The sequence below is a fragment of the Chionomys nivalis genome, chromosome 5, assembly GCF_950005125.1.
Source record: "Chionomys nivalis chromosome 5, mChiNiv1.1, whole genome shotgun sequence".
Taxonomy (NCBI): domain Eukaryota; kingdom Metazoa; phylum Chordata; class Mammalia; order Rodentia; family Cricetidae; genus Chionomys; species Chionomys nivalis.
Window position 1 is genome coordinate 22,571,199 of NC_080090.1, and position 24,129 is coordinate 22,595,327.

The 24,129-nt window shown below is 41.3% G+C and overlaps 1 protein-coding gene across 1 annotated transcript; it reads left to right on the forward strand.

Annotated features, from left to right (window-relative positions):
* Positions 1-8,255: 8,255 nt before the first annotated feature.
* LOC130874879 (intelectin-1a-like) lies at positions 8,256-20,422 on the forward strand. The gene is made up of 7 exons (XM_057770419.1): positions 8,256-8,313; positions 9,629-9,727; positions 11,253-11,500; positions 11,797-11,955; positions 12,495-12,615; positions 13,343-13,446; positions 20,270-20,422. The coding sequence occupies exons 1-7, from the start codon at positions 8,256-8,258 to the stop codon at positions 20,420-20,422; spliced, it is 942 nt and encodes a 313-aa protein (XP_057626402.1).
* Positions 20,423-24,129: the final 3,707 nt, after the last annotated feature.

Here is a 24,129-nt window from a genome sequence, read left to right on the forward strand (position 1 = left end):
GCTTTTCTTTTTAGGGTCCCTTAAAGATGTCTTTGACCCCCATATGATTAGAAGTAAATTTATGAACAATGACACCTACATTCCCAAGAGGTGGGGTGAGTGGTTTTTTGTCTTTCATTTGGGTTATAAATACTTGTTATTGTTTGAGGGATTGGTTGCAAGCTGTTATTGGTACCAGGCAGGAAACAAAAGAGATTAGATTCAAGGTTCTTGTTTTGAAAAGAAAAAAGAGGAACACCGATATGATAAGATAAAGGAGTAGATTATTGAATCTACTCTGAAAAGAAAAAGGGATATAGATATGATGAGATAAAGTGGTAGATTATTTAATCTACTTTTAAAAACAATCTACTAGTTTTAAATATTTTACTTTGGATTGGACTTTAGTATACTGTATACAAATTATGTATATTATACAAAGTTGAGAATAATTTTGTTAGGATATAACATACACACATTTCTAATCTTGCTCAAGATATTTTACCTATACTGTTCATTTAACAATGCAAAGAAAATTTCTAGTTCTTGAAGGTTATTATTACCAACTGGTTAAGATAATAAGAAAATACAGGTTAGTAATTAATCACCTATTACAATTAAACTTGTAGTCATACTAGGAATGTTTTCAAAGTCAAGCAAACATATGTTTTAGAGACAGGTCATCTTAAAACACTTAAGAGATCTAGAGAATAAGGTTTTTAAGGTATTTTAATAACATAGGTTCTTTTTTATGTCAATGAGACAAGTTTGCTCCTAGCAGCACCAATCTACTCCGGATAAGATGAGCATTTGTTCAACTATGTTTATAGAAGCATTATTTGTAATAGCCAGAACCTGGAAACAACCTAGGTGCCCCTCAATAGAAGAATGGATAAAGAAGGTGTGGCACATATACACTTTAGAGTTTTACTCAGTGGTAAAAAACAATGACATCTTGAATTTTGCATGCAAATGCATGGAAATAGAAAACACTTTACTGAGTGAGATAACCCAGACACAAAAAGATGAATATGGTATCTACTTACTCATAAGTGGATTCTAGCCATAAACAAAGGACATTGAGCCTACAATTCATGATCCTAGAGAAGCTAAATAAGAAGGTGAACCCAAAGAAAAACATATAGTTATCCTCCTGGATATTGGAAGTAGACAACATTGCCAGACAAAAGTGGGGAGCATGGAGGTGGGGTGAGGGTAAGGGGAGATGGGGAAAGAGAAGGGAGAAGGGGAGGATGGGGAGAATTTGGGGGAATGGGATGGTTGGGATGGAGGAAGGGTGGATATGGGAGCAGGGAAGTAGATATCTTAATTAAGGAAGCCATTTTAGGGTTGGCAAGAGACTTGACTCTAGAGGGGTTCCCAGGTGTCCAAGGAGATGTCCCCAGCTTGTTCCTTGGGCAGCTGAGGAGAGGGCGCCTGAACTGGCCTTCTCCTATAGCCACACTGATGTATATCTTTTTTTTTTCTTGCTGATTTTTTTTATTAATTAATTAATTTAATTATTAAAGATTTCTGCCTCTTCCCCGCCACCACCTCCCATTCCCTCCCCCTCCCCCAATCAAGTCTTCCTTCCTCCTCAGCCCAAAGAGCAAGCAGGTTTCTCTGCCACACTGATGTATATCTTGCATATCACCATAGAACCTTCATCTGGTGATGGATGGAGATAGAGAAAGAGATCAACACTGGAGCACTGGACTGAGCTCCCAAGGTCCAAATGAGGAGCATAAAGAGGGAGAACATGAGCAAGGAAGTCAGGACCGTGAAGGATGCAACCACCCATTGAGACGGTGAAGCTGATCAAATGGGAGCTCACCAAGGCCAGCTGGACTGGGACTGATGGAACATATGATCAAAGCAGACTCTCTGAATGTGGCTGACAATGAGGGCTGACTGAGAAGCCAAGGACAATGGCTCTGGGTTTTGATTCTACTGCATGGATGGGCTTTGTCGGAGCCTAGCCTGTTTGGATGCTCACCTTCCTGGACCTGGGGGGAGCAGGGAGGACCTTAGACTTCCCACAGGGCAGGGAACTCTGACTGCTCTTAGGACTGGAGTGGGGGGAGGGGAAGGGAAATGGGAGGAGGGGAGGAGGTGGAAAATTTTAGAATAAATAAATAAATAAATAAGACATCATAAAAAAAGATGATGGATATTGAAGAAACTCTACATAGAGTTTAATATGTCTGTGGCAAAAGTAAGCCAGTAGCAAGAAAGGGCACTTGCCTTGATTGCTAACAGTGTCCTGTCCTAATTATCCAAGCAGGACATAATAAACAGAGCGACTACAAAACCTTTTCAAGACAAGTAGGGTGTTGGGGGAAGCTGCTTATTTCCCGGCTACCCAGACTCCTGAAATAATCACTCAAAAACTATATTATTTGCAATACTGTTTGGCCAATACCTTAAGTGTATTGCTAGCTAGCTCTTATATTTTAAATTAACCCATCTCCATTAATCTGTGCACCACCCACGAGGTCGTGGCCTATTGGCAAAGTTACAGTGGTCTCCAGCAGAGTAAGTGGCAGCTACATGGCTTCTCTCTGATTCTCTATATATGTCTCTTTCAGACTGGCTTTACTCTGTTAAGTCATTGGCTGAAAGCTGCTTATTATCAACCAATAAAAGCAACACATATACAGAAGAACTTCCACACCAGGAGAGCAATCCTTCAAATATCTGCTTCTTAGAAGAGTCTCTCAAGTATTCTAGGCCTTTAGGCTGAAGATGGATGCCCCAAGATTTCAGAAGAACCTTCAGTGATTGTCCAGGCATCCAGCTCTCTGTCATTTCTCACATTTTTTGGACATCGCTTGCTTGCACTTCCTGCTTATTCAGTTAATACTTTTCCTTCTTGGGTCTCTGAGGGAATTGAAGACAAGATAGTTATAGTTATGCTTTTCTTTGTTTACCAGACACATAAAAAATTCACTAAAGAAGTGAATTTCGAGAGACATAAAAATATAATTTTGAGGTAGTAGCAAATTAGAATAGAAAGTGAATTAGGTACAACACTTTGAACTCACCAAGATAGGCTAGATAATAGAGTATTTTCTTTGAGTTTGTCAAATGCAAATGGACTAGCATTGCTGATGTACATATTGCTTATATATATTGTATATAGTTATTGTACTTATTGTATATAGTTTTTCTTATATTAGTTATAACCTTCTCTCTTATTTTAGACAAAAAGGGCGAAATGTGGTGGTATTTTGTTTATGATCTAAAAGATAAAATTTGCTAAAGATCAGAGTGAAGAACAAATCACACTAATTAGCTACAGTAGCCAGGTAATAGTGGTATACAACTTTAATCCCAGCACCTGGCATACAGAGACAGATGGATCTCTGTTAGTTCAAGGTCACCCTGAGCTACAAGAAATTGATCCAGTGTAAAAGAGAAAAAGAACCAAGCAGTGGTGGCTTACAACTTTAATCATAGTATTTTAGAGTCACATACCTTTAATCCCTGCACTAAGGAGGTTGAGACACTAAAGGATATGACTGGATAGAGAGAGGAATATAAAGCCTGAAGAGAAAGGAGCAGAGAAGGCAGTCTGAGGTCAAGATCACCTGTTTGGTCTAAGAATTGGAAGAGCTAAGAACTCTAGTGGCTGGTTGCTCTACTCTGATTCTTCAGCTTTCAACCCCTGATAGCTGACTCCAAGTTTTGCTATCAAGACCAATTAGAATTCATGCTACAGTTGTCTTCTGTCTTCCATACTTGTACACCCTTACACACATACACACACACACATTAAATAAATAAAAGTGTTGTTATTTAAATAATGCTAGGCATAGTACCCTACACCTTTAATCTCAGTACTGAGGAGACAAAAGCAGATAAATTTCTGAGTTCAAGGCTAGCCTGGACTACAGAGAAAGTTCCAGAACACACAGGTCTACTCAGAAAACTCTGTCTCAAAAAAAAAAGTTTTTTAACTTGAGTAAGGTGTGAAGAAGCACATATTAAAGCAATCATATTACCCCCAACACACATACCTTTTTTTTTCAAGGTCGAAGATCAAACCCAAGGCTCTTATTTTTTGATACTCTTGTCATCATGTTTTCTCTTCATCAAAACTTCCACCTTGTCACTACATGCAACAGAGACTCAAACGCTTCCAGTTTAGTCTATAGCACAAGAAGAAAGGTCAACAGAGGTAATTCCTGTCCCCTGACCTTGCTCTCACCACCACCTAGCTCATCATTACCAACAGCAGAAATAACATACTCACTGGCTCTACACATACACTCCTAACATCTCTGATTCTATTCTGTTGTGAAAAGATGTTCATCTAAGTGACACCTGAGTATCAAAGGGAGCAAGAGGAAGACTGGAGAGAGCAGATGCCATGCAGTCATACAACCCACTGACCACCAGCGATTGGCTTGCTTTGCTTTCAAATGTGTCAGTGATTCAGGCCTAAAATCCCCACCCTGACAGTAAAGATGAAGAAAGCATGGGAATGACCCAGCAGATGTTAAACACAGTAGAAACTGTCAAGCCCTCTAAGTACTACTCAAATTGTAGCTTCATAGACATAAGAAATAGTTCTTGTTTTAAATTACTAATTCAGAGAGAGGTAAGTGACACAATTGCCATGAAATGGGCTTTGAACCCTGTTGGAGACTGTGTCGCTCCAACACAGATAATTATTTTCCCTAACTGGACTCGTACGGAGCCACAAGGAATAATCAGACACAACTTACACAGTCATCATGGAAGGGCATCTCAGGGTTCTTTCTCCTGACAATCTCTCTGTGTTTATTATCCAAACAGCTTATATACCATTACATCAATTGAGCGGGGAAAATACATTAGGCTGTCTGCTAGGTAACTACATGAATGCCTTCTGTCACATCTGCATCTACCTGTATGCTAGCTGTCACGTAGGCCTGAATTAGCATCTCTATAAGATATCCTCCAAATTACAAAGGAAGGAGCACCAAACATCCTGACCATTAAGTCATCAGTTTCAGCCAACAACTCTCCCCAGGTGATCTACATTTACAACAAAAGAGAAGGAGCAGCACATCCTGGCTATTGTTGAGGCTGTCTGCAGGTCTACATGACCGTCTCAGGTGGGCCTATGGCTTCAGAGCCTGGCTGCTACACCATACAGAAATATGGGCCTACATAACCCCAGCTGATACATGGTGACAATAATATTTTAATGGACTCACAAGACTCATCATGGTGGTGAAAGCAGTGGTGTGTGGATGTGTGGGTGTGTCTGTATGTATGTTGATTTGTTTCTCTCTCCTGTAGTTCAGACTGCCTTTCAATGCACCATGTAGACAACGATGACCTTGAATACTTTTATCCTTGTGTCTCCACCTCTCAAATGCTAGGATTATGATTATGGGCCATCATTCTTAGCTAAGGCTTAGGTTTTATAACAATCCTTGTTAGCAGTATTGTGGTGTTGGGGGATATTCAATCCCACTGTGAACCCCAAGTTTGCATTCACATTAATTAAATAATATTAACCATGGGTCAGGAGGCTGAGTTAGCAACTAGTTGACAGAAAGTGATCATAGAGCATCAGAGGACATCTGGAAGAGAGGAAAAGATGCACTGGAAGTAGTAGGGAGGGGTTTTGAGTGGTGCATCTTTTTCCTGTTTTGGTGGAGCAGAGGGATGAAATTTTCAAGGGAGATGTCACCAAGGAAAGAAGATTATCTAAGTGCCACTCAACCTCTCTGAGCTAGCAGGTTTCACCCCAGCCTTTGATTATCAGATTTTATATACAAATAGGAGATAGAGATTTAGTTAAAGCTACCTTTAGTGGAATCAACAAAGTGGCTGCAGGAAAAAGTTCCCACCAGGCCACTGCCAGAAAAGCAGGCCAGTAACTGCAGAGTTACAATTGCTGGCTGAAATGGCAGTGGATTAACTAACATTTCTGGGGAAAATATTCAAATTTATTACAAAGGACAGTCACCAACCATTCACATTGTATATAACAGGATGCTACTGATCTTTCAAAGGTACCAACAGCCCTACCTTTAAAATGGTTACTGACAAACCTCTCTGAGTGAAAAAATGGCCTTTGGCATCAGAAAAATTACATGTCTTAGAACAGTTGGTACAGGCACAGCTCAATGATCAACATATTGAAGAATCAATCAGTCCTTGGAATTCTCCTGTATTAGTTATTAAAAAGAAATCTGGGAGAGAGAGGGGGAGTGTGACTCCTATCCCAACCTAGAAGTGTGTGGGGGGGGGAGCTCAGCAGTGACCCCAGGCTGTAAACATCAGAAGGACAGGAAAAGCAGTGGCACCCTGAACTGTTGGTGGAGGCACCTCATTTGTTTCTTGGCTTCCAAAACCCAAAATAATCACACAGAAACTATATTATTTAAATCACTGCTTGGTCAATCACTTAAGCATATTTCTAGCTAGCTCTTACATCTTAAATTAAGCTATTTCTGTTATTTTATACCACATTCAGTATTTTAAAAATTTTACTAGTTTGTAGTAATTTTGAGACAATCAAGGACAAAATAGTGAGTGAGAGTTATAAGGAATTCAATTTATGCAGAATAAAGGTTTATATTTATTTTTAAATGTTTATATTACTATTTTGATGTTAAACTTGTCTTTTTATAGTCAGGTTTGATGGTGTGTGCCTGTAATTACAGCACTTAGAAGGTAGGATGAAGAGAATCAGGAGTCCAAGGACATCTTCACATAAACTGTAGCCACCTCGATGGGTTACTCAGTCTAGGGTTTGTAACCCGCCTGGCTGGCCAGTTATTCCAGGGTCACGGAGAGGCACCACCTGAAAGGCATAGGCTGATGAGAAGGAAGGAGGCTAAGCGTATTTGTCAAAGCCTCAGTTTATTAGGGTCATGGTTACAGCTTATATAGCCCCTGAATAGCTTGGGGGGCTGGGGCACGGGATCTTGCCACGTGGTCCACGGAGTCTGAGAGGTTACGATGGGTCGGGTCACGATTCCTTGGTCGGGAAGTCACAAGGTGACACACCTAGTTGCCTAGATAGTTTGGAATGTGAGGCAGGTTCTGCTAACAGATAACTCTCAATTAACAGTTAATTTGGGTGTGGGATAGGCTTGGTCAATAAGACTATTCTCAATACAATTGAGAAGTGAAGCCCTCTGCAAAAACTCCTCACGGCGGTGCTTCCTGTAAATTCTGGGGGACACGGCTCCTGACAATAAACAGTGAGTTTGAGGCCAGCCTGGGCTACATGAAATGTACTCTCATGTTCTCCCCTAGCCCAAAAAAAAGTCTTCTCCTCAAAAATGATAATAATTATAAGTATTTGGAGATTTTAAGAATTACCTTGCAAGAAAGACACAAACAAAAAAATCCAAATGGATGTGTGTAATCAGAGGTTTTTTGTCCTGTCTGCCAGTTCCCAAATAACCACTCAGAGGATTAATATTACTTATAAATGCTTGGCCAATGACTCAGGCTTATTGTTAACTAGCTCTTACATTTAAATTAACCCGTTTTTCTTATCTATGCTTTGCCATGTAGTTCTTGACTTGTTAAGTCATGTTCTAAATCTCTTTCTTCCTCAGCAGCTTGTTGGCATCTCCCAGACTCCTTCTTTTCCTGCATCTCTGCTTGGATTTACTGCCTCCCTCTATCCTGCCTTTCCATGCACCAAAGCAGCTATATTTATCAACCAATGAGAGCAACACATATTTACAGTATATAGAAAGACATCCCATAGCAGACATCAAATGTTGCAAGTCTCCTCATATATTTCCTTTTTGAAATTGCACAGATCGATAAAATTTCCAAACGTGAGGATAGTACCAGGATATGGCATCTAATATTTATCTTCTAGAGACTTTGAATCCCATGAGTCATCTATCTACAAAGAACTTTCCGCAATAAATAAAAGTTGCCCCTCCAGTGGTCTCCTGCCAGAAAAGGAGGAGCCTGGCAAAGTCTGGGCTATTCCCACCAGGCTCTTCCCATAAAAGAACAAGAGCCTCACCTGGACCACACTAGACACTCTGCAGAGAGAGAGAGAGGCTCATCTCCACTCAGCGGGCAACTCTGAGTGTCTGGCCAGGTATGGAGGGGAAGGTAATTGCTGTCAGAGGAAGAAGGAAAGTGGACTCCGGCTCAGGTCTGCTTTAGGACCCAGTGATACGAGGAGTTTAAAGAGAAGGAAGGAGCCTTTGACGAGGACTAGAAAGGAGCTGAGACAGGGATGGGGGGAAAAGATGGTCTGGATAGAGAGTGACCTTCATCTTGCTTTTCTCTAGATGACCATGACCCAGTTCAGAATCCTGCTGTTTATCATTTTGGTCACCAGAGGGTGCACTGCAGGTGAGTCTTGATATAGGACTCCAGACTCCTCAAGTCACTTCTAGCATTAAAGGCAGTCAGCACTAGCCTTAAATACTTTCCAGACCTGGGTCTCTCGAGGCCAGAGATCACGCTTTTGTTGTTATCATTCCTGTTGTTTGTTGTTTTTGGAGACAGGGTTTCTCTGTATAGCCCTGGGCTATCCTGGACTTGATCTGTAGACCAGGCTGTCCTCAAACTCAGAGATCTTCCTACCTCTGCCTCCCAAATGCTGGGAATAAATAAGTGGGTCACCACAGTTCATGCCTCTAAAAATAATAATAATAAATATTTTAAATTAAATATGATTGCATTCTTTTCCCACTCCTTTTCCTCCCTCCAGCCTTTCCCAATTATTGCCCACCCTCAGTCTGTACAATAATAAATTTTGTTTAGTTGTGGGTTTATGTTCTTTTCCTGGAATGTAAATACAACCTATGCCGTCCATCATAGAGATGATGCCTTTGAGATGTAGGCTGGGTGATGATGCCTCTTGAAGGAATTGGACAGCAGCAGTGAGATTGTTGAGAAATGCACTGGTCCTAACTCTATACTTGTGTGTAATTCTAGAGGAACTCCTAAAGGAACTGTGTCCCATCCAGGTCATTTCTTATGCTTAGGACCTTGGCCTTTGAGTTTCAGTGCCAAGGGAAGGGAATGGTCTGGTTTGTGAGCAGAGAATGTTTACTTCAATTCTGCTCTCTACAAGAACTCAAAATTATTTAAATGTGTAATTCCTCTTCATTGATATTTTGGTATCTTTAAGAAAGAAGGCAAGTCCCTAAACACGTCTTATGTGATCTCCACATGATAATCTTTGTCAGCTTGATATTAGACACCAGGGAACTGACTCTCAGACACAGTGAATACAATCTAAAAATGTTTGACTTGTAAACATGGAGCTACTTACAACTGAGTAGCTCTGACACCAACGTTCTCATTTGTTTCCAGTCTTCTAGGTTCTCAGAGGACTTTGCAGAGTTGAGGCCAATTTGCAAGGCTTTTGATTCCAGGCTCTCTTGTTCTAGCTTCTGCCCTGTCTACCTCATTATCCATGCTTCAGGCACGTTAGGCTCCCTGCATTTTTTTCTATTTGCAAACCTGGACTTCACTTTATTCTTCTTTTTCAGGACTTTGGACAGAAACTTCTCCATACCTTCAAATCTCTTGTCTTTATTCCTACTTAGAATTCTTGTTGATTATCAGAGGGAGGCTTTGAGAAGTCATGGAATGAGTTTATGATGAATACAGGGGAGGCAGGGTGTCCCATGAGTGTGAAACTCTGCATCTTCTCTAGTTAAAGACAACCTGGACACCAACAGCCAGGCCAATCCTGTGTCTTCCTCTCTGTTCAGAAGCTGCAAGGAAATCAAGCAGGAGGTCACCAGGGCACGAGGTGAGTGATGAACATTTAAAGAGCACACTGTGATCCTAACACTTGGGAGCCTACGGCAGAGGATTGAAAGCTCCAAGCTAACCTGGGGAGACCCTGTCTCAGAAATGCAGACACATAACCCAGCTAGGAAATAAGGCTTTTGTCCCATGGAACAGCTTTATTTATATATAGAAAATGTTACAAAATGTACATAGTGGATAAAAATTGCACTTAATCAACTTTAAGGGTATTCAGAGTCAAGAATGACTTTCACAAGGGTATGGATCACCACTATCCATCTCCAGACAGTTTTTGTTCCTTTAATAGAAATTCTGTATCAATGAACTCCCATATTCCCTGTGAGTTGCTGTTCTGTTTCCTACTTCTATGAATCTGTCAATATCTGTTACCTCATATGACTAACCTGCCTCATTTTGTTAGCAATCTTCAAGGCTCATATGTGTTGTAAAATAGTTCATTTATTTTAAAAAGATTTATTATTATTACTGTGTGTAGATAAACATGTCTGTGTGGGATATTGTGTACATGTATGTGTAGGTACATGCAGAGTTCAGAATAGGCCATCTAGTCCGCCGGAACTGGAGTGACGTGGACTTGTACAAATGCCAAGTTTGAGGGATGAGAACCTAACTCAATTCCTCTGCAGGAACAGTACTTGCTCTTAACCACTGAGCCATTTTTCCAGTTCACTTTACTCTTTTTGATCTATTGGATATATAGGAATGTACACAATATATATATTGCATAGGAGACAGCATAGAATATACTGGGTAATCCTTTTTCTATAGAAAAGTACTTGACTTGTTTCTGCCTTTCAGGTCTTGTGTCCAGAGCTGTAACAAACATGAATGTACATATATGAGTCCCTGCTCCCACTTCTTTGTGTATATACTGAGTAGAATTACTAAAACCTTTGTAAATATTCTGTTTAGCATTAGAAAAACATCACTGTCAGTTTGGGTAATTCTATGTTCTCCTTCAGTCACAGAAGCATGACTTTCTGAAGTCAGGCAGAACCCAGGGACACATGTGGTAGGACTCTCAGGGTATGAAGCATTAGCTGTTGGAGGAGGCCACTTGTTTGTTTCCTGGCTGCTTAGCCCTGAAATAATCACACAGAAACTGTATTAATTAAAACACTGCTTGGCCCATTAGCTCTAGCTTCTTATTGGCTAGCTGTTAAATATTAATTTAACCCGTCTCCATTAATCTGTGCATCACCACGAGATCATTACCTACCAGTGAAGTTTTGGTGTGTCTGTCTCCAGTGGAGGCTCCATGGCTTCTCCCTGACTCCGCCTCCTTTCTCCCAGCATTCCTTCTAGTTTTTCCCACTTAGCACTGTTCCCCTATAGCACTGCTATAGGCCCAAAGAAGTTCCTTTATTAACCAAAGATATTCACAGCAAACAGAGGGAAATCCCACATCAATTAATTATGTTTGTAGTTCCTAGAGCCATTCTGTTTCTAGAGCAGAAATGGACAATGAGCCTGCACACAGGGCAGTGGACTGCTTCTCTCTACAGATGGCCTCTATTTCCTTCGCACGGAGAATGGTGTCATCTACCAGACCTTCTGTGACATGACCACTGCTGGTGGTGGCTGGACCCTGGTGGCCAGTGTGCACGAGAACAACATGTATGGGAAGTGCACGGTGGGCGATCGTTGGTCCAGTCAGCAAGGCAACAGAAGAGAAAACCCAAAGGGAGATGGCAACTGGGCCAACTACAACACCTTTGGGACTGCAGAGGGGGCCACAAGTGATGACTACAAGGTAGGTGCACTCTGTAGTCACTTGGGGAAGCGTGAGGATGCGAGTGTAGCTCAAGGATGCCCTGGAGAGGGTGGGAAGGTTGTCCTTCAACATGGGAGAAAAAGTGAAAAGTGCTTACCTTAAAGCCATCCAAGTAGGGTTTTTTGGTAAGTAGGAAGTGGATGGACCTTGGAAATAGGTCATCTGAGCATGGCTGGCCCTCTGTCCACCTCAGCCTAGGGATATCAGTTCTGCTGGGGACTTTTGCTCAGTGAAACCTCCTGCTCTTGTCAGACTCAGTATTTGTTGCTTTCCAGAACCCTGGCTACTTCGACATCCAGGCTGAGAACCTGGGGATCTGGCATGTACCCAACGATATCCCCTTGAAAAATTGGAGGAACAGATCCCTGTTGCGATACCGCACTTTTAGTGGTTTCTTTCAGCGCATGGGCCATAATCTGTTTGGCCTGTACCAGGTATTTATGATTGCTAACTTAGGCTGCTTTTCATGGGTGTGGAGATAGGCAATTGTTTGAGGTTGGGTGTGTGGTATTCTGTTTTCCTCTCATTCTAAAGTGTAATGAGCCAAGGAAGGAAAAAGATAGGGGTAAGTGGAAAACAGAGGAGAAAGAAAAGGAGAGGAGAGGGGAGGGGAGGGAAGGAAGAGGGGAGGGAGAGGAGAGGGGAGGGGAGGGGAGGAGAGGGGAGGAAAGCGAAGGGGAGGAGAAGAGAGGAGAAGAGAGCAGAGGACAGGAGAGGAGAGGAGAGGAGAGGAGAGGAGAGGAGAGGAGAGGAGAGGAGAGGAGAGGAGAGGAGAGGAGAGGAGAGGAGAGGAGAGGAGAGAAAAGGGGGAAGCCAAGGATGTCAGAGAGACAATGGAAAGGAATCTTTCTTATCTAACTGTTTTGGAAACAATCTCACTTATTGCACACAAGCAGTGTTTCTCTGTGCAGAACAGTGCTACTGGGAGTGCCAGTGCTGTAGTCCTTACCCAGACTTCTTTTGTTTCTTGTAGAAGTACCCAGTGAAATATGGAGGAGGGAAGTGTTGGACTGACAATGGTCCAGCATTACCTGTGACCTACGACTTTGGTGATGCACAGAAGACAGCCTCGTATTACTCCCCCGATGGCCAGAGTGAGTCTCTAATGCTCGTCTGGACCCTCTGAATGTTTGTGTTTTGTTACACTTGATTCAATTGATTGTCCTTGGGCTCTCAACTATCACCAACCCATTTAACAAATTAAAAGAAGCACTGAAGGTCCTGGAACTTGCCTGAAAGCACAGGGCATGACCAGGAGAGTTAGCATTTGCACTGGGGATACATGGTTCTGGAATCTATTCTTAGCAATCTCATTATCAGTCAGAAGTTTAATTAGGAACTGGAAAGGTTCATGTACACAGGGACTGAACAAGAGAAAAAAATGTATTTATTTCAGTTGTGAAGGATGACTGCTCTGCTGTTTAATATAAATCCAAATGGGTCATGTACCCTTATAAATGTTAAACTTTTGCTGTATAGTTCAAAGAACTTCTTATTTATTCTTGGGATATAGGCTTTAAAGAAAAGTTAGTGAGATAAAATAAAAACAGGGCCAGAATGAATGCACTTAACTGCTGTGACAAGTCCTTAGAGATATTCAGTAGAGACCTTGCTATATCAGAAATTTCTCCATTCAAGCTCTGACAGATGGGGACCTTTCTCAAGGACTGGCTCCTGGGGTCTGTGGATAAGAATAGGTGAAGCTTCCCCAATGGGTCTGATATTTTAGACTGTATATCCTGAACCTGACACCATAGGATCTGGGCTGACAGTGATTTCTAGCACTTTCCTTAAATGCTGTTTCCTGTCTTTTGTTTTCAGGGGAATTCACTGCAGGATACGTCCAATTCAGAGTATTTAATAATGAAGGAGCAGCCAACGCCTTGTGTGCCGGGATAAAGGTCACTGGATGTAACACTGAGCATGTGAGTCTGTGTAGTGACCAAAGAAGCTCATGAATAAGACTGGGGTTGTCTGTGTGTTTCTGTGTATATTGAGCATGGGAGACTATTGAATTAGTATGTGTACATGTATGAGAGTGTGACCTTTCCCTATACCTTGCTACATCTCAGGGATCAGAATTTCTGTCTAGATACAGAAATCCTGTCTCGTTGAAAACCATGGTCAACGTGTGGGTGCACCCCTCGCAGTCCTGAGTTCCTTGCTCGTGCTCACTCTCCTTCTGCTCCTCCTTTGGATCGTGAGACTTCAGTCCAGTGCTCCAATGTTGGTCTCTGTCTCTGTCTTCTTTCATCGCCTGATGAAGGTTAATATTCAGGGGGATGCTTATATGTTTTTCTTTGGGTTCACCTTCTTATTTAGCTTCTCTAGAATCACGAATTATAGTCTCAATGTCCTTTATTTATGGCTAGAAACCAAATATGAGTGAGTACATCCCATGTTCCTCTTTTTGGGTCTGGCTTACCTCACTCAGGATAGAGTTTTCAATTTCCGTCCATTTGTATGCAAAATTCAAGAAGTCATTGTTTTTTACTGCTGAGTAGTACTCTGGGGATGTTCTATGGGGAACTCACCAAGGCCAGCTGGCCAGGGACTGAAAAAGCATGGGACAAAACCGGTCTCGCTGAACATAATGGACAATGAGGACTACTGAGAACTGAAGAACAATGGCAATGGGTTCTTTTTTTTTTTTTTTTTTTTTTTTTTTTTGGTTTTTCGAGACAGGGTTTCTCTGTGGCTTTGGAGCCTGTCCTGGAACTAGCTCTGTAGACCAGGCTGGTCTCGAACTCACAGAGATCCGCCTGCCTCTGCCTCCCGAGTGCTGGGATTAAAGGCGTGCGCCACCACCGCCCGGCCGGCAATGGGTTCTTGATCCTATTGCACGTAATGGCTTTGTGGGAGCCCAGGTAGTTTGGATGCTCACCTTAATAGACCTGGATGGAGGTGGGTGGTCCTTGGACCTCCCACAGGGCAGAGAAACCTGCTTGCTCTTTGGGCTGAGGAGGAAGGAAGACTTGATTGGGGGAGGGGGAGGGAATGGGAGGTGGTGGCGGGGAAGAGGCAGAAATCTTTAATAATTAAATAAATTAATTAATAAAAAAAATAAATTAAAAAAAAAAAGAAAACCATGGTCAACATTACAAACTTCTAATGCACTGTTGCTGTTTGCTTAGCTTTTAGGATGAAGCACTCAGTCACCAGGAATGAGGGTGACACTTGTGTTCAGGAGGTTGTGTGCAAGTCATTGGGGGCTGAGATTGTTAGGGAGTTGCTCTCCACCCAGGATTTAGCTTTAAGAGTGAAACAGATACATAGTGAATTCCAGGTCAACCAGAGCTACATCGTAAGACTCTGTCTTAAAAAATAGCATGCTCTTTTGTGATCCATCCCTCGCTAATGTAACACTATGAGAAGAGGAGCATGAGCTCCTGGCAGGTGATCCTGAAGATCTCAGTGTCCATTTATTTATTCCTCAGTCACTAACTTGTACTTCACCTGGTCAAGATGAGGCAGCTTCTTGTCTAGGTGGACCTTGGGACTGTAATGTGGAATGATGAAATGGAGGAGAGCCTGTGGTGTTGAGGGAGTAGCGAGGTGTTTTAAATTTTGGGATGTAAGATGTGGTAGGATACAGGAAATGTTAATACGGACTAGATCAGGAAACAACTTTTGCATCACACCAGTGGTTTTTGGTCTGTATGTCATGAGGACCACTGCAATGTTTTAACAGGCACATGAGATTAATGTGAGCATTCTTTTTTTTTTTCAAAGATAACACAGGTATGACACCTAGAGGTTACAGATTTTAATGAAGAAAAGAGTAAGCATAAGGAAATAAGTATTTAAATGGTTTCCATGGTCCAAATGAATCCTGATGAACTGTGATAGGAGTCTGGGGAAAGAGGAGGCATTAATGGGCTCCAAAGATTTTTAATTTATTAATAGTTGAATACAGAGAATGGGAATAGAAGACATTTTGAATAGTTTCACTGTTTTCATTTGAGTAGGTGAATATCAAATAGTGCGCCAAGATGTCTGGATGCTGAATATGTTTGGGATCAAGGAGGGATTTATAGGCATGATTCTGAATTTTTAAAACATTTACTTGACTTTATTTGTATGTGAGTACATGTGTATTCAAGTTATTGCAGAGATCAAAAGGAGATATTGGTTCCCTGGGAATTGGAACTAAAGTCTTTTGATTGGGTACTGGGATCTGATGTCGAAGATGGAATCTGAACTTTGCTTCTTTGATAGAAGCACAAGATGTCTTAACCTTGGGGTCATCACTCCAGCTCTCATGTTACTAGCTTCTTTGGGTGGTATTTTATTTTGTGTTATTTCAGGTGTGTTTATTTAATTTGATATGTATGAGTGGTTTGCCTATACATACATGAAGTGTAAACTCAAAAAGGTATAAAAACTGACTTATTAAGGAGTACAATGAGAAGGACAAACTCACAGATACAGAGTAAGGCTGAAGCCACCTCTGATCCAATGTACCTCTCTGCTGCTTGGGTCTCTGACCACACCAAACACCAGCCAGAGCAAGAGAGTGAGCATGCTTTCCTCTCAAGCTTATTAGTCATCACCTAGCACACTAGGCCATGCCCTAAGGCAGGCACCCCAAAGTGATTGACAGAATGAATTCTCACAAGAGTTCCCCCATTTTGTCTAAATAAAAAGTTTATAAGCATAATACAAAACCATTTTAAGGGTAGGACTATTGGTACCTCTGAGAGTTTGACAGCTGTTTGCCTTGTTTTTTTACAACCTGGATGGTCAGAAACTGTTGTGTTTTTTTTTTAAATAGTGCCTTGTAATATTCTTCCCAGAAACATGAGTTGGTTTATGGTCTGTTTCAGAGATGTGAAGAATATTAATCTGGGTATTCCATTGCTGCAGTATAACATGACCCCATAGAGCCACTACTACATTAGCCACAGATGGCCTCAGCCTTCCTCTCTGTCCTTCTGGCCCTGTGCATTCAACCCATTTTATGTTTTTGTTTTACCTGAGATAGGGTTCCAATCCCAAGAAATTGAACATCTACCTTCTGAGGAGGCCAATTCAAATGCCAAGATTATGGAGTATTAATAGTCACATCCTCACCTGTGTCTAATAATCCCTCAATTACGATGTTATTTATTTGTACTTTTAGCTTCGGTCTTTGGTCATTTATAGAAGTCTGCCAAAGTATACATGTTCTAGTTCCTCCTGGAATTTTTTATTCATCCTCCAAAACTATTCTATCGTCAAGCAAGCATTATGTTTTTTTACAATAGACCTTAGATTTTCTAATTATTCTGGGAAAGATTGTTCTCCACATTGACTGGGAATGACTAGACCACATTTGACTTGGGGGCCTGTAAAAGGTCCCCCAAGAAGCTTCCCAATGGTGAAGAGTTACCTTGTTTGTCTCTTGTTGATCTACATTTGTTGGCCCAATGTTGACCTTTACCACATTTTCTGCATAATCAAGAAGGTTGGGGCCTTCTACTTGGGTCATTCCCAGAAGAAACATTATTTCTAGGAATTCCCTGTCTTCGGTTTCTTCTCAAATGGCCTATTCTACCACAATTTTAAAAATTGGCATTTAGATGTGTCTTCAGGCCTTTGGAAAATGCTTCTCTTGCCCAGGTCTCATTAGTCAAGAGACTCACCATTGGCTGTGTGTTAAATCCACTCATCTATTGGTGCTGATCTGATCTTTAAAGGCCAAAGTATCTTTTTGCATTCTCAGCATTTTCAAAAGCCAGAGATTCTATTAGTGCTTATCTAGCTTCTTGATCTGATACCCCTATATGAACAGTTTTAGTCCATCTCTGTAAAATGTCACCAAAGAGTTCTTGTGACCCTTGTATAACTTTAGTATACAACTCAATTCTTTTCCTAGTTCTTGAATCCTGTCCCAAGCATTTGAGGCTGTTGTATGGCATAGAGACACAATATGTTCACTGTTAATAGCTTGACTATTTATATCAGCATAATGGCCCTCACCAAAAATTTGATCTTGGGAAACCTCATAGACTCTGATTTTACCTTGATATTCAGGGACCTTAGCTTCCTCTCTTTAATAGTTCCTCCATTGTAACTGAGGACCATATTATAAAACTGCTAAGGCTAGTTGAAACCAATCACATGGTGTAATCCTATTTCTTGAAGACTGTGCATTTAACAACTGCCTCACAGATGCTGAATGCATATCATAAGAAACTATTGCCTCCTTAAAATCTTTTAAATCTTTCATATGTATATGCTCCCATTTACTCTCTGTATATCCTTCTGGATAGTTAATGTTTGCTGCCTTTTCAGAATTGTAATGGGATAGATTATATCAGCTGAAGTTACAAGTCTTGGCAAGTCTTCTCTGACTCTGTGAGAAACTGGTGATGTTAAGTCCCCTCTAATCTCTTTTGTCTGAGCATCAATGCTCTTTTGATCAGTTTTAACACATTCTTCTAAACATCGAAATCTATTTTTCACTGCTTTCTGTAAGGTTTGAACTTCCCGAACAGAGAATGATTCCAATGATTTCATTAGATCACTCAGCTTCTTGTTTTCATCATTCACATACGATTTTAAGGATTTAATTTTAGCCATCAATCATAACTTTTATACTTAGAGATTATCTGAAAGGCTTGAAAATTGCCTTCCAAAACCAATGTTCTATCTGCTAACATTCCATAGCCATTTGACTTAAATGAATCTTTTCTGCCAACTGAACAATTCCATGTTCTATGGAATAAATTTTGCATGCTAATTTATCATCTATGGAATGAATCCTTTTGGTAATTTCTCAGTGTCAGTTTGTAAAGTCTATAACATTTCAGTAAGTTTCTCACCCTGGAACTTTTATCACACCATATCTTAAGGATGTAATATGAATTTCCAGACTATAGCAACTATGGTTAAGAATGTATACATTCCAGATAGGTCCAAAGTCTCTTCTAAAATTCCATCCATAGTAGAAATGAAAAGGTTTTTAAATTCCTGAATGGTGATATTATCCACAATTGGTATAGAAAAATTATTATTTATCAATCTAATATTTAGTTATCAAATAATTTACCTCCATTAAAATCCTCAGAAAGCTGTGGTAAGTGTAATAATCTTGTTGATCAGCAGGTGGAGCCAGTGTTCAGGTAGCAGGTTCAGGTGGCTACTGAGATTTTTATGGTGTAATAAGGATGTTGGCCAGCAGGTGTTGCCATTGTAACACTAAGGTTCTGGAGCACAACCTGAATAACCTGTGAGACCTAGGAAAGCTGAAATGAACTATATCTAACAAAATTGGTTAGACTTGCTTAGAACCTGATTAGGGGGTGGGGTACATGCCAAGGGAAGATGGCAGGCATGTGGAGCAACCAGAGAGCACTCCTAACAACCAGCTCAATAATCACTGGCGGGAAGTGCCTATCTTGTAGTCTTAGAGGGATTGATTGATTGCACACAGGAAACCCAGAGCACATAATTTAAAACCCAGTGTTCACCAAGCATGGTGGGTCACGCCTTTAATTCCAGCACTAGGGAGGTAAAGGCAGGTGAATCTCTGTGAGTGCAAGGCCAACATGATCTACAAGGCAAATTCCAGGACAGCCAAAGATAAACACAGAAACCCAGCTTGGCTGAGGGACTGGCTAGACGCAGGCCCTGCTCCTACAGGGCAGGATGGTCTGAGGCTGTGGAAAAAACACTTGTGCTTTGGCATAGGACAGGCCAGACTGTGACTGCTGTGACTGTTCCCTGACCAGACCTTAATGTCTTTGGGATTGGGTTGGAAACAGCCTCAGTCCACAAAACAGCATGCTCATAAGCAAAGCAGTTCAGGTCAGACAGAAGAACAAGGCAGATTAGAATCATTGAGCAGTTACAGTAGCCACAGGGTTCAGCGTGGGGGAGAGAGGAGACTGGGGCGGCTAATGTGACTAATACACGTACCTATAGCACTGTGCATGGTGAGATCAGCTCCAGATGTGAAAGGGCATGCAGCCTAACCCATGGCTTCTGTGGAGCTCCACCATGTCCAGGTGGCAGCTCGCGGATGTCTGCAGGCTCTGGGTCCCACGGAACAAGGATGACACAGCTAGCTACAGGCCATGGGTTTCAATTCACCTTTGTGAAGCATGAATTCACAAAGGCATAAAAACCGATTTATTAGGGGATGCAATGAGAAGGACAAACTCACAGATACAGTGTAAGGCTGAAGTCACCTCTGATCCCGTGCCATCTCTCTGCCATTTGGGTCTCCAAACACGCTAAGTACCATGTCACACACCAACCAGAGCAAGAGAGCGAGCTTGCTTTGGTCATGATGTTGCTTCACAGCAATAGTAACGCTTGATGGTTTCTGAGATTTTAACCTATGGTCATTTGGCACTGTTGCTTTTAAATTTATAGTGGAGCAGAAATATCATGCAGGAAAGACATATCAGAACAATATGACTCACTTCTTAGTTACAAGAAGTCAAGAATGACCGGGAATGGTCAGAGAAAGATACCCTTTAAAACATGCCACTCACACCTTCAGTGATCTATTTTCTCTAACCAGAGGCCCCCTTCCATACCACCACCACCTCCCAATAGTCAGTTCAACATGGTAGCTCCATTAGTGATTAACTAACTGATGAAGGCAGGGTCCTCATATTTAATCCCCTCCCCAATGTTCTGCCTCTGAATATTACTTATCCTGGGGATCATGTCTTCAGTATCTAACACCTTTTGATAGGGAACTTTATATCCGAACCATAACACCTCTCATTGCTACTTCCTCCCCCTGTTTTTCAGCATTGCATTGGTGGAGGAGGATTCTTTCCAGAAAGTGACCCTGTGCAGTGTGGAGACTTCTCTTCATTTGATTGGAATGGATACGGAACTCACATTGGGAGCAGCAATAGCCGGGAGATAACTGAAGCAGCCGTGCTTCTGTTCTACCGTTGAGAACTTTGTGGTGTGGGACCCAGAATTCTTCTCCAATCCATGGACTCACATGCATGGATAAAAACCTATGTAGTTACTAGAATGCTAATGACACAGGAAAGGAGAATAAATCATGTTCATTGCAGGCATGGGTGTCTTTGTGGATTCTTTTTGTGTAGGGATGGGAGATATCAAAAGGGTTTCTGCTGTCCTGTTTGATTCTCTTGGGATTTTATTCAGGGTGGGAATTCTGATACAGCAATACTCTTTTTGTCCATTCTCTCATATATTACATCCTGACAGCAGCCTCCCCTTCCTCCTCTCCTCCCAACCCCTCCCTTACTCTGCATTCCCCCAGATCCACTCCTCCTCCATTTCCCTTCTGAAAAGCACAGGCTTCCCAAGGCTATCAACCAAACATGGCATAACAAGTTACAATAAGACCAGGAACATCCCCTCATCTTAAGATTGGATGAGGCAACCCAGTAGCAGGAAAATGCTGTACAATATCCCTTTGCACAGTGTAAAGAAATGTTACTGTGTTGGTTTAATAAAAATCTAAATGGCCGAGTGAAAAAGCATATATAGTGCAATAAAAACAATAAAATAAAATTTTTAAAGTAATATATATATATATATACATGTATATACATACCCACACACAATAGCTAAGCAGGTGGTATAGCAAGAACTTCTGTACAGAAAGAGCTCTGGGAAGAAGAAAGGTTGAGTAACAACTGGACATAAAGGAAGTCAGTCATGAAGGAGGAGAAAAAAAAGTCATGAGACATGCAATAGTGTGAAGATTAATAGAAATGGGTGATGGGGAAACTCTATCAACCAATCACATCTAGTTAGGGTGTGGCTACCTGGGGCCCAGGTAGAAAAACTGGGAGGACCCAGATGTGCTCCCTCTCTGCACAGTACCCGCTGGACCTCCCACTCTTGTAGCGTGAGTTTCCCCTTTTTAACCATTAAAATATAACTGTTATTCTTGAGCAGGCCTGGTTATTTATCATACCGACCTAATTTTCAATACCTGGTGCCCTGATTTGTGGGGCAAGAGCTAGACAAGGCAACCTGATACCATTGGGAAACACCATGGGGGACCTCTCCCAGGCCCCCATGACAAATGTGGTCCAGTCATTCCCAGTTATTGTGAAGAACGTGTCTCATCAGGAAAATTAGAAGGTCCCGTGCCTGCTGTAGAAAGCAATAATGGTCTGAATGATGAGATAAATGTGGAGAATGAGTCAAGAACTCTGGTGGGACAGAGGAAATGTATATTCTGGCAGACTTCTATAAATGAACAAAGACCTAAGCTAAGAGTGCATATAAATGGCATTTTCATTGAAGGCTTATTAGACATGGGTGCAGATTAAGTATCATTACTCCAGAATCTTGGCATCCAAATTGGCCTCTTCAGGAGGTAGATGTTCAGTTCATGGGGATTGGAACCCTGTCTCGGGTAAGACAAAGCATGAGATGGGTTAAATGCATATGGTCAGAAGGGCAAATAGGAAAACAAAGGCCATATATAGCCAATATTGCAGTGAATTTGTGGGATTGTGACATATTGCAGCAATGGAATACCCAGATTAACATTCCTGCAGCCCCTAAAGCTTCTGTTTCTGAGGAAAATGTTAGAAGATATTACAATGAACACCGGCCATTTGGGCTGTACAAGGACACAAAGCAATTGATGACCCTTCAAATGTCCCTGCCTTTAAAATGGTTGACTGAGAAGCCAATATGGGTCAAGCAATGGCCTTTAGCTGAGGAAAAGTTGTAGGCTTTAGAACAGCTGGTACAAGAGCAATTAGATGATTGACATATAGAAGAATCTACTAGTCCTTAGAATTCTGCCAGGTCCTCTAGCACAAAGTAATGCAGAAATTGATCAATTTGATGGAGGAAGGTCATTGGTTAAATAATAAAGAAACTGCCTAGGCCCATTTATAGGCCAGCCCTTAGGTGGGTGGAGTAAACAGACAGGATGCTGGGAGAAAGAAGCCGAGTAAGGAGTCGCCATGATTCTCCCACTCCAGACAGACGCAGGTTAAGATCTTTCCTGGTAAGCCAGCTCGTGGTGCTACACAGAATATTAGAAATGGGTTAGATCAATATGTAAGAGCTAGCCAATAAGAGGCTGGAACTAATGGGCCAGGCAGCGATCAAAAGAATACAGTTTCCATGTAATTATTTTGGGGCATAAGCCATGTGGGCGGCCGGGTGCCTGGGGACGCAGCCCTGCCGCTCCTATTACAACAGAGTGGCGCCCAGCGTGATAATGAACTCCACATAAAACCTGAGAGGGCTTAAAAAGGACAGAAAGAGAATTTAAGACAGCTTTTTGCTGTTTGTTGGTTGCGTGCTGCAAAGAAATTGTCCTGACTCAGCAGCAGGAAAAAACTGGCTGTTTTAAAATGCCGGCTTTCTGGGCTGTGCCGCCATTACGATCTCTGTCTGGCTCCTGCGGGAGACAGAGTTTTTGAATGGAGCATTTGGAGTAAAGTGCTACGGCTTGCTTGATGGCAATGTGGACTGCTGTGTGCCTGGAACTGTGTGTGGCTCAGGGGCACCAAATGGCTCTGAGGCAGGAGGGCTCAGCTCCGCCATTCTGAACTGTGCTGGTCTCAGGCAGGAACTACCGTAATTACTGTAATAACAGCTCAGTTACGGTTTAGACTGGGCAGGACACAGGCAGTACCGTATTATCTGTACGTGGTGCAACTTAAGTTTTTAAGAAGTACTTAACATTTTAAGAAATGCTCCTGGATAAAAAAAAAAAATTACAGATTCACAATAGAACTGATTCAGACACTGTTGGATAAATGTACATAGGCTTGAGAGAGAGAAAAATATATATAAAGAATAAAGTTAATGTCTTAAAAAAAGGGTAAAGTCTTTAAAGAGACAGAGTACAGATAATTATAGATTAAAAGAAATAAAGAAAAATAAGCCACGTAAAAATGGAAAATTCACAGAGAGTCTGGATTCTTTGTATTATTGTGTTTTCTTTAAAATTTTTTACTGTAAAGGAGCTAAGTACAGAGAGACATTTCATTATATGGGCTGCCAAGCTAAACCAGAATGGATATAAGGGTATTATGATTTCAGAATATGGGTCTAAGGATATGATGCTTTGGAGAGTGTCTTCTTTTGTTTTTACAGAGGATGAGACTCTGTGGATTGCGTCTATCCCAATATGGTATGATAGACCACGCCCTCCTGAAAGGTTGCTGTGAACACTTTCAGAAAACTACTTTACTCAACTGCCAACTGAGTTGACCCTGGCACACAGGTTATACCATGAAAGACCTAATTAACGACGCCCCCATTCAGCAGGAAGCAGTTTGGAGAGAAAAAACTGCGCCCATGTTCCCAAATATTGTTTATGAATATTCTTTTACATTTAAAGGGGGATATGATATAGATATGAATAATTTGCATTTGTATAGATTTTAAGGTCAATTTTGTTATATGTATATGTATTTCTGATCTTGATTAAGGTATTGTGATTGTGTAGTTCATTTAAAAATGTAATGTATAATTAGGAAATATAGGTTGCTAATGGATAATCATAAATAATAGTAAAGCTTGTAGTCATGTTAGTTAGATTTTCTAGATGTGCATAGATATATTTCAGATAGGCATTCTTCATATCTTTCAAAGGCTACAGAATATGGCATTTAAGTGTTTTAATAATTTAGGGCTTTTTATGACAA